The following is a 13,926-nucleotide window of genomic DNA, read 5'->3' on the forward strand; positions in this document are numbered from 1 at the left end:
GGAACCACTGCGGCCTAACCCCCAACCTTTGGTCTGCACTTCTTTCCCTCCCAGCAGCTCCCTCTCCAGGCCATCACCACTCACCGTCCACAGACCCAAACTCCTGCACATGGGCTCGGGTCAGGATCTCTTTGTAGAGCGTCTCCGCCTCAGCATATTTACCCTGTTTCAGGTAACAGGAAGCCTGGGGGCAGGAAGGCAAAAACACGGTAGCAAGAGATGGAGCAAGCTCTCAGCCAGGCTCAGGGACTTCCACTTGGTGTTCTCTTTATGACTTTCCCCAGAGATCCTCCTCACACCTCCTTTCCTAGCTATGGTCAAGAGTGTTCCCACTCCATCCTAAGAGGCTATAGGACTTCTGCTTCCCACTGGAATGAAGCAGATCCCTCAGCCCCAAAGACAGCCCCAGAGATGGCACAAAGGTGATGGTGTTAATATACCAGACTATGATGCTGCCCCCCCCCCTCCTTCCACCCACTGTGCCCCCTCGTCCCTTACCAGGTTGTTCTTGGTCCGGGCTACATTAGGGTTGTCTGGTCCCAGCTGCCCTTCATAGATGGCCAGTGCCCGCCGGTAATAGCGTTCCACAGCCTCATACTTGCCCTGGTTTTGGCACAACAGGGCCAGGTTGTTCAGCTGCTTTGCCACATCTGGGTGGTCAGTGCCCAGGACCTGAAGGAAAGCAAAGGAGGGATAGGTGGCTGTAAGTATGTGTGTCCATGTGTGCACACACATGCACATGCACCTACAGGGAACGGGGAAAGGGAATGACAGAAGAGAAGACAACCAAGAAACCAGAAACACCAATCAGAAAGGATATATGCACCCCTATGTTCATAGCAGCACAATTCACCATAGCTAAGATTTGGAAGCAGCCCAAGTGCCCATCGGCAGATGAGTGGATTAGAAAACTGTGTTACCTCTACACAATGGAATACTACGCCGCTATAAAAAAGAAGGAACTTTTACCATTTAAAACAGCATGAATGGAAGTGGAGAGCATTGTGCTAAGCAAAATAAGCCAGTCAGAGAAATATAAATATCACATGATTTCACTCATGTGGGATATAATGATCAACAAAAATTGATGAACAAAAATAGATCCAGAGACAAAAGGCAGGGGAAGTGTGGGTGGGGGGGGTGGTGGTTAGAGAACAACCAAAGGACTTGTATGCATGCATATTAGCATAACCAATGGACACAGACACTGGGGCAGTGGGGGCTTGCCCGGAGTGGGAATGGCTGCGGGGGGGGGGGGGGGGGGAGACGGCGGCGGAGATCAATGAGGAAAAAGGAGACGTATGTAAAACTTTAGACAATAAAAAAAATAATTAAAAAAAAAGAGAAGACAAGGCAGAGATAGGGAGGTAAGAAACAAAGTGAGGCAAGAGGGTAAACCAGAAGACAGATGCTGGAGAAGGGGTCACAGCAGCAGGGAAGAATGGGGAGAGGATGTGGGCACCTTTTCTCGGATCTCCAGCGCCCGCTGGCACAGCGGCTCCGCCTCCTTGTATTTGCCCCTTTTACCATAGAGCACGGCCAGATTGTTGAGTGTGGCAGCCACCTAGGAAGACAGGCCTGTCCCCTCAGACACTGGTGCTTTCAAGGACGTTGAGAGTTGGAGGTCCTCCCCCACGCTGCACACCCCCAAGAGAAACGGACTCTGCCACCCTAGCCAGAGTCTGGGGAGGGGGAAATGCTGAACTGGATGGCTCTGGGGCTCTCTATGGGGGGCATCGCCCCCTAGGGGCACTTTTTTATATTTCTGAAGGTGGGTTTTATTTGTGTGGTGTTTGTTTGTTTTCGGTTGCCATGAATATTGGGGGCCTTATTACCTTTGGGGAGGCAAGGAAGCTACAGATGTTCTGCATGTGTGGAATTGCTCGGCCAAATGTTGAATGTCCTGCCTGACATTCTCTGACAAATGTAAGCTTTGACACTCGGTGGGACATCAAGACACAAGTGATGTTTTCTGAGATACAGCATCTCTGCCCATCACATGTCATAACATAGGGAATCATTTTCACACAGTGAGTTCACTTTCAGAAATATCTTATTTCTCATTTTCTCCATTTTGCCAACCCATCGTTTACCTTAGCATGCTACCCCTGCTTATTACTCTCTGTTTTATGATATACAAATAAATCTGGTCTGTGTTATTCTAACACTATATTTTAATCTCATATCCACCAATCCTTCTGCTGTCATTTTTAATACTTATTTTTTAAAATATGTTTTTATTAATTTCAGAGAGGAAGGGAGAGGGAGAGAGATGTAGAAGCAACAATAATGAGAGAGAATCGTGATGGGCTGCCTCCTGCATGCCCCCTCGTGAGGATCAAGCCCACAACCCAGGCATGTGCCCTGGCCTGGAATCAATCTGTGACCTCCTGGTTCAGAGGTCAATGCTCAACCCCTGGGCCACACCTGCAGGGTTCATACTTATATAGGATGGTTTCCTGGTCTTACCCCTTCTAATATAAAGTTATTCACTATATATCAGACTACTATATCGTATCTTCTAGCATAGTTATATTCAGTACAACTGTTATATTGTGTTTTTATTTCATTTTAATGTATTGTACATATTATTTTATTATAAATTACTTTCCCTGTTTCACTTTCATATTAATAAGTTATTCAATGTTTTGGAAATTATATGTGTAGGTAGATTACATAATCTATGAATTAAGTTTCTGGAAAATATTCATTATAAGGAGGAGTCACTTGGCCCTGGCTGATGTGGCACAGCTGGTTGAGCATCATCCCATGCACCAAAAGGTTACTGGTTTGATTCTCAGTCAGGGCACATGCCCAGGTTTTGGGCTTGATCCCCAGTAAGGGGCATGTAGAAGGCAACTGATGGATATTTCTCTCTCTCTCTCTTTCCATCTCCCTTCCTCTTTCTCTCTAAAATCAATAAAAACTTTTTTTAAGGAGTCATTTGGGTCTCAGAGTTGGGATCAGTGGACAGTGCCTGGAAGAAAGGAGTCCTCACATCTCCTTCTTGAACATTCCCCGGTGACTAAGCTGTGGGCAGAGGGTGGACAGCTAAGAGAGACCAAAAGAGCATGGGGGAAGGAGGGCAAGGAATACTGACCGCAGGGTGGTCCCGGCCCAGGGTGCTCTCCCGGATGCTGAGGGCGTCATTCAGCAGGTGGGCAGCTTCCTTATACTTATTCTGGTCTCTGGAAGAGGACAAAAGTATCAAGAGGTTACCATGAACTCTGCCCCCAAGCCCTCTCCTTCCCTCCTATCCTTTGGGATCTGAGATACATTTAGGGATTGGACCCACCATGAGGAGACACGAAGCCCCATGTGAGCAGTGACAGGTTCACCAACTCACCCCTACTGTATGCAAAACTCACCATGTCAAGAGGAGCCATCGGTTATTGGACACAAGAAACAGAGAAAGAGACCCTCCCCAGGAGACAGACTGGGCAAGCAAAGAGCCTGAGAAAGGAGTATTCTCTAAGGTCAAGGGCTCAGGTATGGATAGAATGAGAGTTCTGGTACAGAAGAAAGCCTCCAAGTGGCATACACCTGGAAGGCCCAGCAGGGAGAAGAGATACCCAGTGGAGAGGAGGAGCGGGAGCCAAAGATGGATCAAGGTGGAACCTGGAAGCAGATTTGTGGCCAGAGGGAGGGCAGTGCTCACCGATACACCAGGGCAAGGATGTTGAGCATGGTTGCAACATCTGGGTGGCCCCGGCCAGATGTGCGCTCCAGGTCCTCCAGTGCCTGCTTACAGAGCGGCACAGCCACCTCGTAGCGACCCTGAGCTGCATACTGGATCACCAAGTTGTGCAGAGTCCGTAATCTCGCTGGGATCTCATATCCGCTATGCTGGGCACCCTGGCCACGTGACACTAAACCATCCCAGAAAACGAACAGGAGACTTCCTCAGGGACTCTTCCTCTCTCCTTTGCTGCCTGCCCTCCGCACCCTTACTCCCTGTCTTATTCCACGCCTGCACCTACCCCCCCCCCCCCCCCGCCGGGCTCTCTCTCTGGAGATCTGCCTCAACTATTATTCTTTTGCCCACTCTCTTGAACCTGTCCCATTTGTTCACCCAGTAATTCATTCACTCAACAAACATTTCCGTCATAAGCATGAGCTTGGGCTGTGCCCAAGATACAAAGATAAGGGAGACCTGGTTCTTTCCCTGGAGGAGCTCATGTTCCTCCACTCCAGGGTCGGTCCCTCTCCCACTCAGCTGTGACTCCTTCCTGCCAGCCCCGTCGTTCTCATCTCGGTATGCCTAGCGCCTAGCACAGTACCTGGCAATGTTGATGGGTAAGAAATGATGGGGGGCTGAGGAAATCAGAGTACCAGCCAAGTCTCTGCCCCATCTCCAGAGGAAGATGGAGAACTATTTCTGGATGGTGAGCATCCTTTGTACGGGGCGGGGGGAGGGGGCACAGCTGGGCCAGGCTCCTGCTGCCCCTCTTCACCCTCCCACTCCAGAGACAGACTCACAGCCATTGCTTGGGTCTTCTTCTTCCTCATTGGGGAAGAGGTCATCCAGGGAATCCTTGGTGGCATCACCCTCCTTCTCCTCCTAGAAAGAAAGCAGCAGCAAAGATATCCCCCCAGTAACCTCTTCAGGGCCCCTCTGAACCATGAAATCCCTGACAGGTGAGGTCCAGGAAACGAACCCTGCTCATGTCCCTGGCCCTGGGAAGGCCAGCATTCGTCTCACCAAGCTAAGGCCTCTCATCTGCAAATCTCGACTTTCCCTTTCTTCACATTCAGAAAGCTTCCTTCCTAAGTACCCTCATTCTCCCGCCTCCACCTCTCACCCCCTCAACTCCTGTAATTATAGTCCTGTGTGTTTACACTGATTATATGTCTGTCCTGTCTGTCCTGAGGGCAGGGAGTGTGTGATCTTACCCATCATCTGCCACTGCTCATGCTGGACTTAGTGCCCAACCCTCACTGTCTAACCTACTTTCACACGGGCAACTCTGCTGTGCCCACAAGGCATTGCAGCCTTGTACAAACACCTCCAACCCTGCTGCCCAGCTTCCCCATTGTGTCCCATGCAACCAGCACACTTTCCCTGGAATAGACCAGCTTCCCAGCCCTGGAGCCTTATCTGCAACACCCCCACCCCCTAGTTTAGAAAGCTCCTCCCTCTCCCTCATCATCCATCAAAATCTATCCAAACTCCTAACTATTTATTTTTTTATTTTTTAAATATATTTTATTGATTTTTTACAGAGAGGAAGGGAGAGGGATAGCGAGTTAGAAACACTGATGAGAGAGAAACATCGATCAGCTGCCTCCTGCACACCTCCTACTGGGGATGTGCCAGCAACCAAGGTACATGCCCTTGACCGGAATCAAACCCGGGACCCTTCAATCCACAGGCCCGATGCTCTATCCACTGAGCCAAACTGGTCAGGGCACTCCTAACTATTTAAATGTAAAAATCTAACCTATATCTCACCATCCCTGCACCCTGCCTCCTCTGTGACTCTTTCTCAGACCATTCCAGTCCTCAGAAACCTGTCTCCTTGCAATTCTTCCCACACTGACTGGATCCCTCACCCAGCACCGAGTACTTGCTGCTTTGTGTTGTCCCACATGAGTTCTCATACCTAAGTCTTGTTCCTACAGCTACATTATAAGGTGAAAAAAACCCATGAATTCTCTTTTCTAGTTCTTTACATGTCTCCTATATGCATCTTCTTGAACTGCTTAAGGCATAAAGATATATAAATGCCTGTTGAGTGAGAGTTACATTTCATACATCTTGAGAGCAAATTTTAAGAGGTTCTTGTTCAACTGGGCTATGCTTTCCCTAATTGCAGCACTTGGGATTCTGGATTGGAACTGTCCAGGTGTTTATCTGTCTCCCCCGCACAAATCTGTAATTGTGAGAGCAGGAACTCTGCCTTGTCCACTGCTGCATCCCCAGCGGAATGCACGGTGCCTGGCATATGTGATAGTCACTTAGTGAAATGTTGATTGAATGAGCGAATATTCTTTCCCCTTGCTGTCAGCTGGAGCTGGGGTCAGGACCTGAATTCTGCCGGGTGGGGCAGGCTGAGCAGCAGTGCTGCCCCCTGCAGATGATGGGGCCATTGCCCCATAACTGTGGTGACTCCCAGCTATCCGAACCCCCCATCCTGGCAGCCTCGCCCGTACACGCTTACCGTGGTGTGCCCATCATCGTCGTACTGCCGTAGCTGCCCCAGGAACTCCAGGTGTTTCTTTTCCTCCTCCAGCTGAGCCACGGCCTGCTCGCTGCGCTGTAACCGCTGCTGGGTACCTGCCAGCTCGTCCCGGAGCCACTGGTTCTCCTGGCACAGCCGCCGCACCTGAGCCCGCAGCTTCTGTTTCTCCGACTCCACTGTGCTCAGGTGGCTGGCCAAAGCCAGCATCACCTAGGTGGGCACATCCTGTGAGCACCAGATGCTGGCTAGGAGTGTTCAGAGATAGGCAGGAGTGGTGGCAGGACTAGCAGGAGCCAGGAAGTGGGGTTGAGGAGCAATGGCTCTACCTTCAAAATAAACCCTGAATCCAATTTCTCACCAACTCTATAGTCACCATCCTAGGCCAAGCCACCGTCAATTCCTACCCAACAGCCAGATGGTCTTTTTAAAATGTTATCTCTCCTCTCCTCATCCTTATGTTGACTTACAAGTTCGACACAATCTTCCCCCTCTCCCCAACCCCATTACCTCTTGAACTTCATTTTCTATTTTGGTTCCCCTCATTCACTCTACTGTAGCCACACTGGCTCTCACTGAGCTCATTGAAAAGGCCCTGGTTCGCTCTGGCTGGTTTGGCTCAGTGGATAGAGTGTTGGCCTGTGGACTTAAGAGCCCTGGGTTCAATTCCGGTCAAGGGCACATGCCCAAGTTGAGAGCTCAATCCCCAGTAGGGGGCGTGCAGAAGGCAGCCAATCCATGATTCTCTCTCATCATTGATGTTTCTATCTCTCTCTCCCTCTCCCTTCCTCTCTGAAATCAATAATAAATTTTTTTTTTTTATAAAAAGGCCCTGGTTCAGGGCCTTTGCACTTGCTGTCCATGCTGCTTAGGGTGCCTTTCCCCCATTTATTGCATGACTCATTCCCTCATCCTCAAACCTTTGCTCTAATGTCACCATTTCAGTGAAGCCTTTAAAAAAAAAAGTTTTTATTAATTTTAGGGAGATGGGAAGGGAGAAGATAAAGAGATGGAAAAAATCAATGATGAGAGAGAATCATTGGTTGGCTGCCTCCTGCACGCCCCCTTCTGGGGATCGAGCCCATAACCCAGGCATGTGCCCTGACAGGGAATCGAACTGGTGACCTCTTGGTTCATGGGTCTACACTCAACCACTGAGCCACCCTGGCCAGGCCAGTAAAGCCTTTTTTTGACCACTCTATCTAAACTCATATGCCCTCTCATATTATCCTTCCCTGCTTTAATTTTATTCTTTTATCCTTAGCAATGATCACTGTGGCATATTGAATCATTTACTAATTTATGTATGTATTGTCTGCCTCCCCCAGCTAGAAAGCAAGCTCTAAGATGGCAAGGATTTTTGAGTGTTGTGTTCATGATGTGTCTCTAGTGCACAGAAGAGTGGTGCCTGGCACACAGTAGGAGCTTAATACATATTTACTGAATAAATGAATGAATGAATGAATGAATGAATGCAAGAATCTAGGACAAGGGGATCCAAGTGATCCCAGACCTCCAATCAGACGACTGCTCCTCCATGGGCCACCGGGCACCATGTCGTCCCTCTCACCTGGGCCTCACTCAGCCCCAGCTCAATGTTTTCCATGGAGCGGCGCAGCTGCCGGGCCTTCTCGTGCATCACCAGTCCTTCTTCGTGGCCTCCCTGCTGCAGACACTCCATGGTGTGGGACAGGCTTTGCAGTACCGCCTGGTGTTCACTGTGTAGGGCCTCCAGCCCCTGGCTCACCAGCCGCGTGCTTCCCAGGATCTCCTCCTGGCTGAGCCGGTGCCCTGCAGGCTCGTCTCGCTGCCCCAACACCAGGCCCGACATCCTGGCCCGGAGGACCCTGCCTGGGCTGGGAAAACAACAGAGCTCCAGGGAGGTGAAAATAAGAAAGGGAGGCTGTGCACCTTGGTTCGAGGGTGGTGAGGATCCAAGTTAAGAGAGGAGAGAGGGTATGGGCAACCATGTGTTTTAATTGGAAAGAGACTGTGACCAGCGGGGAGGGAACCTAAGACACTAAAAACACAAAGCTTAAGGTTGTGGGAAAGAAAGAGGGAGAGGAAATGACTTAAACCGAGAGAGAGAGAGAGAGAGAGAGAGAGAGAGAGAGAGAGAGAGAGAGAGAACCAAAGGTCCTGATAACTAGCAGAGGAATTTAGAACTTAGGACCAAAACAGAAGAGGAACTGGAGAGAGAGCTTGGGTTAGGAAAAGGCAGCAGGAGACGAAAGACAGCACTAAAGGAGCACAGGGCGTTTGGGGAGAGTTGCAAAGGGAACAGGGTTAAAGCAGACAGGTGACTTTGCAGAAAATAGTGCCGAGGTTTTGGGGAAAGGGAAGGGTACGTTTCAAAGTTAAATCAGGGAAAGGAAGAAAACAGAGCCTTCATCGCAGGACCCAGATGCGAGGGCCCGAGCGGGCTCCCGGGCTTCAGGCTGCAGCATCTGCAGACCTGGTCAGCCCTAACTCTTTCCCCCGAGTTTCCAACCCATATTCCCCGCCCTCCAGGCCTCAGGCTATCTTCTTCCGTCCTCAAAGGGGCCTGTTTCTCATCTTTGCAGTCCTCTTACCTGTTTCCCGAGCACAGCCCGTGGCTGGGGCGCTCAGGCCGGAGCCCGGAAGACACTCCGATCGGCAGCCAGGGACTCGGAAGGACCTGCCCTGCCCAAAGTCCAGGAGTCCAGCGTTTCACCCCTTCTCTCGCCACTTCACAGCCACCCAGAGGACCTGGCACGGAGCCCCACCCAGGACAAACACCCTCCCTCCTGCTGCAAGGCGACCGGTGTCCCTCCTCCCTCCCCACGCCCGGGAGCTGTCCTCCCCAAGGAGGGAGCGAGCCCTGACCGGGGACCTGGCCCGCGAGAAGAGGCGCGGCTGGTTAAGACAGTGGTTCTCCACCTGGGCTGCACGTTAGAATCACCTGGGAATCTTTTTAAAATCCTGATTTCTGGGCCTCGCCCTCCAGAAATTCTGTTTCTTTGTTATGGGGAGGGGCCACAAATTAGTAACAAAGAAACAGAATTTCCGGAGAATGAGGCCCAGAAATCAGGATTTTAAAAAGATGCCCAGGTGACTCTAACGTGCAGCCCAGGTTGAGAAGCACCGGGTTAAGAGGAAGGAGGAAGACGTGCTCAGTCCCGGCGCAGCCACTGCCATGGCTGTCTGTTCGGATCACCTGCTAACCGGCTCGGAGAGTCGCCTAAGGGGCCTCCCAGCGCCTGACGGTGCGGGGAACGGTGCCGGGGCTGCTGGGCGGCTGCAGGGCCACAGGGAACGTGGCGCTGGGAGGGGGACTCCCGGCGTTGGCAGGCGGTGGAGGGCCCCGGCCGCCCACCTGCCCTGGGCCCAGGATGGGGAGAGTGAGACGGGCGGGGGTGGCGGGGGAGGTGCAGGTGGACGACCGAGGTCTGCGTCGCGGGAGAGGACTCCGCGGCCCCACAATCCCGAGGTCAATGAGTCAGTTGGTAGCGCAGGGGGCGGGGCAGGCCGACTGACTGCCAGTCTGTCTGTCTGGACACCGAGGGGCGGGAAGAAGCGCAGGGGGCGGAGTTTTTTGGTCTGTCGAGTTGAGTGAGGTCAGTCGGCGGGGTGTGTTATCTGTCCGAGAGTGCGGGAATAAGGGGTAGCGGGACCTCAACCCTCCGCCCCAGAGTTACTCTCAAAGACTCACCCGCGCGGTGTTGATCTGGCTGCCGCCCTGTCCGGTACTGCCCCTTTAAATCCATCATGGCTGCCGCTCGAGGCAATTGTTTTGACGGCTCAGAGGGGCGGGGCCTGCTTCCCAGTCACGCGGCCTAAGAGCCGCCCGAGGATTGGCTCTGACCACGCGCACGCAAGAACGGAGGTGTGTACACGGCGTGCTCTCGGGTTCTCCTGCCTCCCCTTTTACGTCACAAGGGAGCGACGGCCCAGGGGAGCTTTAGCGTCATCTCGGAGCGCCAGCCGCCGGCCTAGAGGTAGTGGTGGCGTACTGAGCCCGGCGGTGCCTGGCTACCCTGATGGCTCTGCGGGTACTGACCCGTGCTCTGGGCTCTCTGAGTCTGGCGCCCCCGGCTGCCGCCGCCCCCGGCCCAAGTGTGCTTCCGACCGCCCAGGTAACGCAGCTTACCAGGGAATGAGGCTGTTTCCGCTCGGGCCGCCGGAAAGGGGACACCCGGGGATGGGAGGCGGGGATGCGAGTCTGGCGGTTAGTCACGCCGGCCCGTGACCTTGGATAAAGTCACTCTAATCCTCTGTTTTCTCCTCTGTAAGTGTTGCTATCTCACAGGCCGCTGGATTCCTCGGACGAGATATTGGAGGTGAAAGTGCTTTATGAATAACCGGTTGTACAAGTCTCAGTAGTAATTGACATTTATTGAGTGCCTAGCATAAGCCAGGCATAAGTAATAGAGGTTTTATATAAGTGAACTCTTTCAAATCACTCTGTAAGGTAGTTATACCTTATGTTATCATGAGAGAAAACTGGTGAGTAGTTTAAGGTCATACACCAACGCTTTGAGCTAGTCCGACTGGCTTCAAAGCCTGAGATTATGCAATGGTTATGATATCATAACCATTATAAAAACCATTAAGGATGAGATTAGAGAATGCAGAGTGAGATACCAAGAACAGGAGCCTAAGGTTCCTAGTGGGCAATTGATGAGTCACAGAAAAGAAAAGTTGAAAGTCTTGCTCTGTCTGGACCTTGGGCTGATGGTAGAGTTCGGCAGATGCAGACCTTTTCAAAAAAGACATGTTTTTGTTGATTTTTAGATAGAGAGGAAGGGAGGAGAGAGAGAGAAAAACATCAATGAGAGACACATCGATCAGCTGCCTCCTGCACGCCCACTACTAGGGATGGAGCCCGCAACCCGGGCATGTGCCCCTGACCGGGAATTGAATCCGGGGCCTCTTGGTCCATGGAATGACGCTCAGTCCACTGAGCTATACCAGCTGGGCAGCAGATGCATACTTAAAATTCAAAACCTACTCTGTGAAATTCTGGGAATGCAAGAGGGAACAACGCAGAAATGATCCCAACCTTCCATTTGTATCTGAAAAACTCCCAGAAACATAATGCACATGGGCAAAAGGCATCGGTGCTGATGGTGGTACATGGGTGTGTGGAAGTTCCCAGCTCTGGAAAAGGGAGTTGTTTAGGGCAGGAAAAGTTTCCTGGAGAAGGAGAATTGAGCCAGAATTAGGAGACGCACCAAGGGGAGAACATTGAAAACACTTCAAAGGTACAAGGATCAAGTGAGGAGAGGTAATCCACGCGCATACACCTGGATAAACATTCCACACTGTTACATGTACAAGCTGTGAAGGGTAGAGTTTTTAGACAGCTGATCTGGGACACTTCCAGTAGGAGGTGGGCTACAAGCTAAACTTGATGGTCACTCTGCCCTCTCTCTCGGGTCTGTGATGCCTCTCCTTCAGTTAGCTTTCCGGTGACAGAGGTTTATGTTTTTCTCCAGGCGACAAGCAATGCTCTCCAGCTGCCCTCTGCCTCGATGTTGCTCCCCTGCCGCCCGTTCCTTACCTCTGTGGCCCTGAGTGCCAAGTTCGTGTCCTGGAAAAGTCGTACCACGTATACTGTCGCACCACAGAAAATGAGGAAATCTGGAGGCCGAGACCACACAGGTGGGAGCAAGGGCAAGAGGATTTAAACAATAAAGGGAAAAAACATGGTAGGACTCTAGTTCTGTATGTGGGTACAGGCAGAGGGATATAATTAAAACACACTTACTGGCTTTCTTCTACATGCAGGATGAGTAGAATACAAAGCAACAGGCAGGTGGTCTGTGCACCTAAAAGACATCTAAATAATAGAAGAAAACTGGGCATTCGCAGCAAGTTTCATGACATTTTTCTCCACATCTTTCAAAAAATTGATAACAGTTGAAATTGATGTGGCCCTCAATAAACTTACTGAATTTAGTAATTTACAGAGAATTTATCCGGAAGTTTTATACAATTTTAATAATCATATAATTATGTTTTTGCCAAGGTCCATGTGTTTCCCCATCCCCGTTTATCCCACTGTGCTGTGAAATTTTTTATAATTTTCTCCTTGACTCATAATGTTTAGAGACACTGCTCTCTGCCCAGGACAGGCCTGTCATTCTAACATGGGTTATGTCCCCTCACTGTCCTGACCATAGGCCGAATCCGAGTGCATGGTATCGGCGGGGGTCACAAGCAGCGTTATCGCATGATTGACTTTCTTCGGTTCCGGCCGGAGCAGGACACCAAGCCGGGACCCTTTGAGGAGAAGGTCATCCTCGTCCGCTATGACCCCTGTAGGCAAGTTTGGGATGTGGGGTGATGATGGCATGACCGAATGACTACTCTGTGGCTTTTCAGAAATGTGGGGCTGCCTAGACGGTCTGCTCATCTGTCACTCACCCTGAACAGGTCAGCAGACATAGCTCTGGTTGCTGGGGGCAACCGGAAACGCTGGATCGTTGCCACGGAAAACATGCAGGCTGGAGATATAATCCTTAATTCTGACCACATAGGCCGCATGGCAGGTGAGAGGTGGCCACCGGATGTGTGTGGGCTGGGAGGCTCCTTCTGTTGCTGATGAAATTCTGTCCTTTAGTTGCTCCTCGAGAAGGGGATGCACATCCTCTTGGGGCCTTGCCAGTGGGGACCCTCATCAACAGTGTGGAGAGCGAGCCAGGCCGGGGGGCCCAGTATATCCGAGCCGCAGGTATGAAGAAAGAAGCTGCTGGGGGGTAGGGGGACGAGCCTTACAATTTGGAAGGCCAGGTGGTACCCCAGGTCCCAATTCTCTGAACCAAAGACCCACATCTGGTCCATTGGCAGAGGAAAAGAAGAAAAAAGGAAAACGAGGATGAAGAAGTGCTTATGTTTTCACCTAAAACATTGCATGCATCCTGCTCCAGTTGATATGCCCCTGAGGGGTGTGGCCCCTATAAGTCTGTCCCCCGCCTCCTCCTTGTGGAGGGTGGCAAAGCTGCTTCTCCCTCCCCAGGGACGTGCGGTGTGCTGCTGCGGAAGGTGAATGGCACAGCCATCATCCAGCTGCCTTCTAAGAGGCAGATGCAGGTGTGTGTGGGTACCCGTGGGAGGGAGCAGCAGCGGAGGAATTTTTGGAATGTACCTTTCCCGGCCCACGTAGCTCCCAGGTGTTTTGTGTCAGGAGCTGCCCTGAGCTGGGGCTGTCCTTTGGGCTGCAAGAGGGACTGTCCATTCAGGCTGGCCCCACGATGGAACAGAGAACAGTGTCTTTTGTTTTCAGCTCCTGTAGGACCTGCACTCAGGTTCAGTTATGCTGTGCTTCTCCCCGTCCTCTCCCGTCCCAAGAGTCCTGCCCTCAGCATGGTCAGACTCTCCCCCCACCATACGATCTCTCCCTCTGCTTTCTCTGTCAGGTGCTGGAAACGTGCATAGCAACAGTAGGCCGAGTATCCAACGTTGATCATAACAAACGGGTCATTGGCAAGGCGGGGCGGAACCGCTGGCTGGGCAAGAGGCCCAACAGCGGGCGATGGCAACGAAAGGGGGGCTGGGCTGGCAGGAAGATTCGGCCGCTACCCCCAATGAAGAGTTACGTGAAGCTGCCCTCAGCGGCTGCCCAAAGCTGACACCTCTGGACTCTAATAAAGTGACCCCCCATTTTTATCTGTTTTTGGTGTTTTGGGAGGGGAGGTGGTACATATTGGACGGGCAGAAAGACAGGAAACGTGTCCGGGGGAGAAAGGGAGAGACAATATAGGGCAAAGACTGGCTGCAACCT

General features: G+C 51.6%; 2 protein-coding genes across 5 annotated transcripts in view; one reads left to right on the forward strand and one right to left on the reverse strand.

The window, feature by feature from the left end:
• The window catches only part of KLC4 (kinesin light chain 4), a 71,411-nt gene extending 61,427 nt beyond the window's left edge, over positions 1-9,984 (reverse strand). Inside the window, exons 1-9 of one of the 3 annotated variants that reach the window (XM_059701626.1) lie at positions 8,753-8,838; positions 7,750-8,035; positions 6,162-6,392; positions 4,480-4,561; positions 3,659-3,869; positions 3,101-3,188; positions 1,463-1,564; positions 499-672; positions 85-184 (exon numbers count right to left, since the gene is read on the reverse strand). In XM_059701626.1, the coding sequence (XP_059557609.1) occupies positions 85-184; positions 499-672; positions 1,463-1,564; positions 3,101-3,188; positions 3,659-3,869; positions 4,480-4,561; positions 6,162-6,392; positions 7,750-8,010 (1,249 nt within the window). In that variant the 5' untranslated portion in view covers positions 8,011-8,035; positions 8,753-8,838. Of the gene's footprint in view, positions 1-84; positions 185-498; positions 673-1,462; positions 1,565-3,100; positions 3,189-3,658; positions 3,870-4,479; positions 4,562-6,161; positions 6,393-7,749; positions 8,036-8,752; positions 8,926-9,852 lie in introns of those variants that run through there. The other 2 variants (XM_059701625.1, XM_059701627.1) reach the window with 2 other exon arrangements.
• Positions 9,985-10,090: 106 nt separating this feature from the next.
• Positions 10,091-13,811, forward strand: MRPL2 (mitochondrial ribosomal protein L2). 2 transcript variants are annotated; one of them, XM_059701628.1, is made up of 7 exons: positions 10,092-10,276; positions 11,639-11,804; positions 12,326-12,467; positions 12,579-12,694; positions 12,766-12,876; positions 13,162-13,235; positions 13,562-13,811. In XM_059701628.1, exons 1-7 carry the CDS (start codon positions 10,181-10,183, stop codon positions 13,772-13,774), a joined length of 918 nt encoding a protein of 305 aa, XP_059557611.1. In that variant the 5' UTR covers positions 10,092-10,180; the 3' UTR covers positions 13,775-13,811. The 2 variants fall into 2 exon arrangements, with proteins under 2 accessions (XP_059557612.1, XP_059557611.1); XM_059701629.1 differs by lacking the exon at positions 13,162-13,235 and having other exon boundaries at positions 10,091-10,276.
• The last annotated feature ends 115 nt before the right edge of the window (positions 13,812-13,926 follow it).

The sequence above is a fragment of the Myotis daubentonii genome, chromosome 6 (assembly GCF_963259705.1).
Source record: "Myotis daubentonii chromosome 6, mMyoDau2.1, whole genome shotgun sequence".
Lineage (NCBI taxonomy): Eukaryota > Metazoa > Chordata > Mammalia > Chiroptera > Vespertilionidae > Myotis > Myotis daubentonii.

Coding starts and splice junctions, on each gene's coding strand:
- MRPL2 (XM_059701628.1), top strand. CDS start 10,181: ATGGCTCTGCGGGTACTGACCCGTGCTCTGGGCTCTCTGAGTCTGGCG. Junction 10,277..11,638: donor GTGTGCTTCCGACCGCCCAG/GTAACGCAGCTT, acceptor GTTTTTCTCCAG/GCGACAAGCAATGCTCTCCA. Junction 12,468..12,578: donor GTCCGCTATGACCCCTGTAG/GCAAGTTTGGGA, acceptor CACCCTGAACAG/GTCAGCAGACATAGCTCTGG.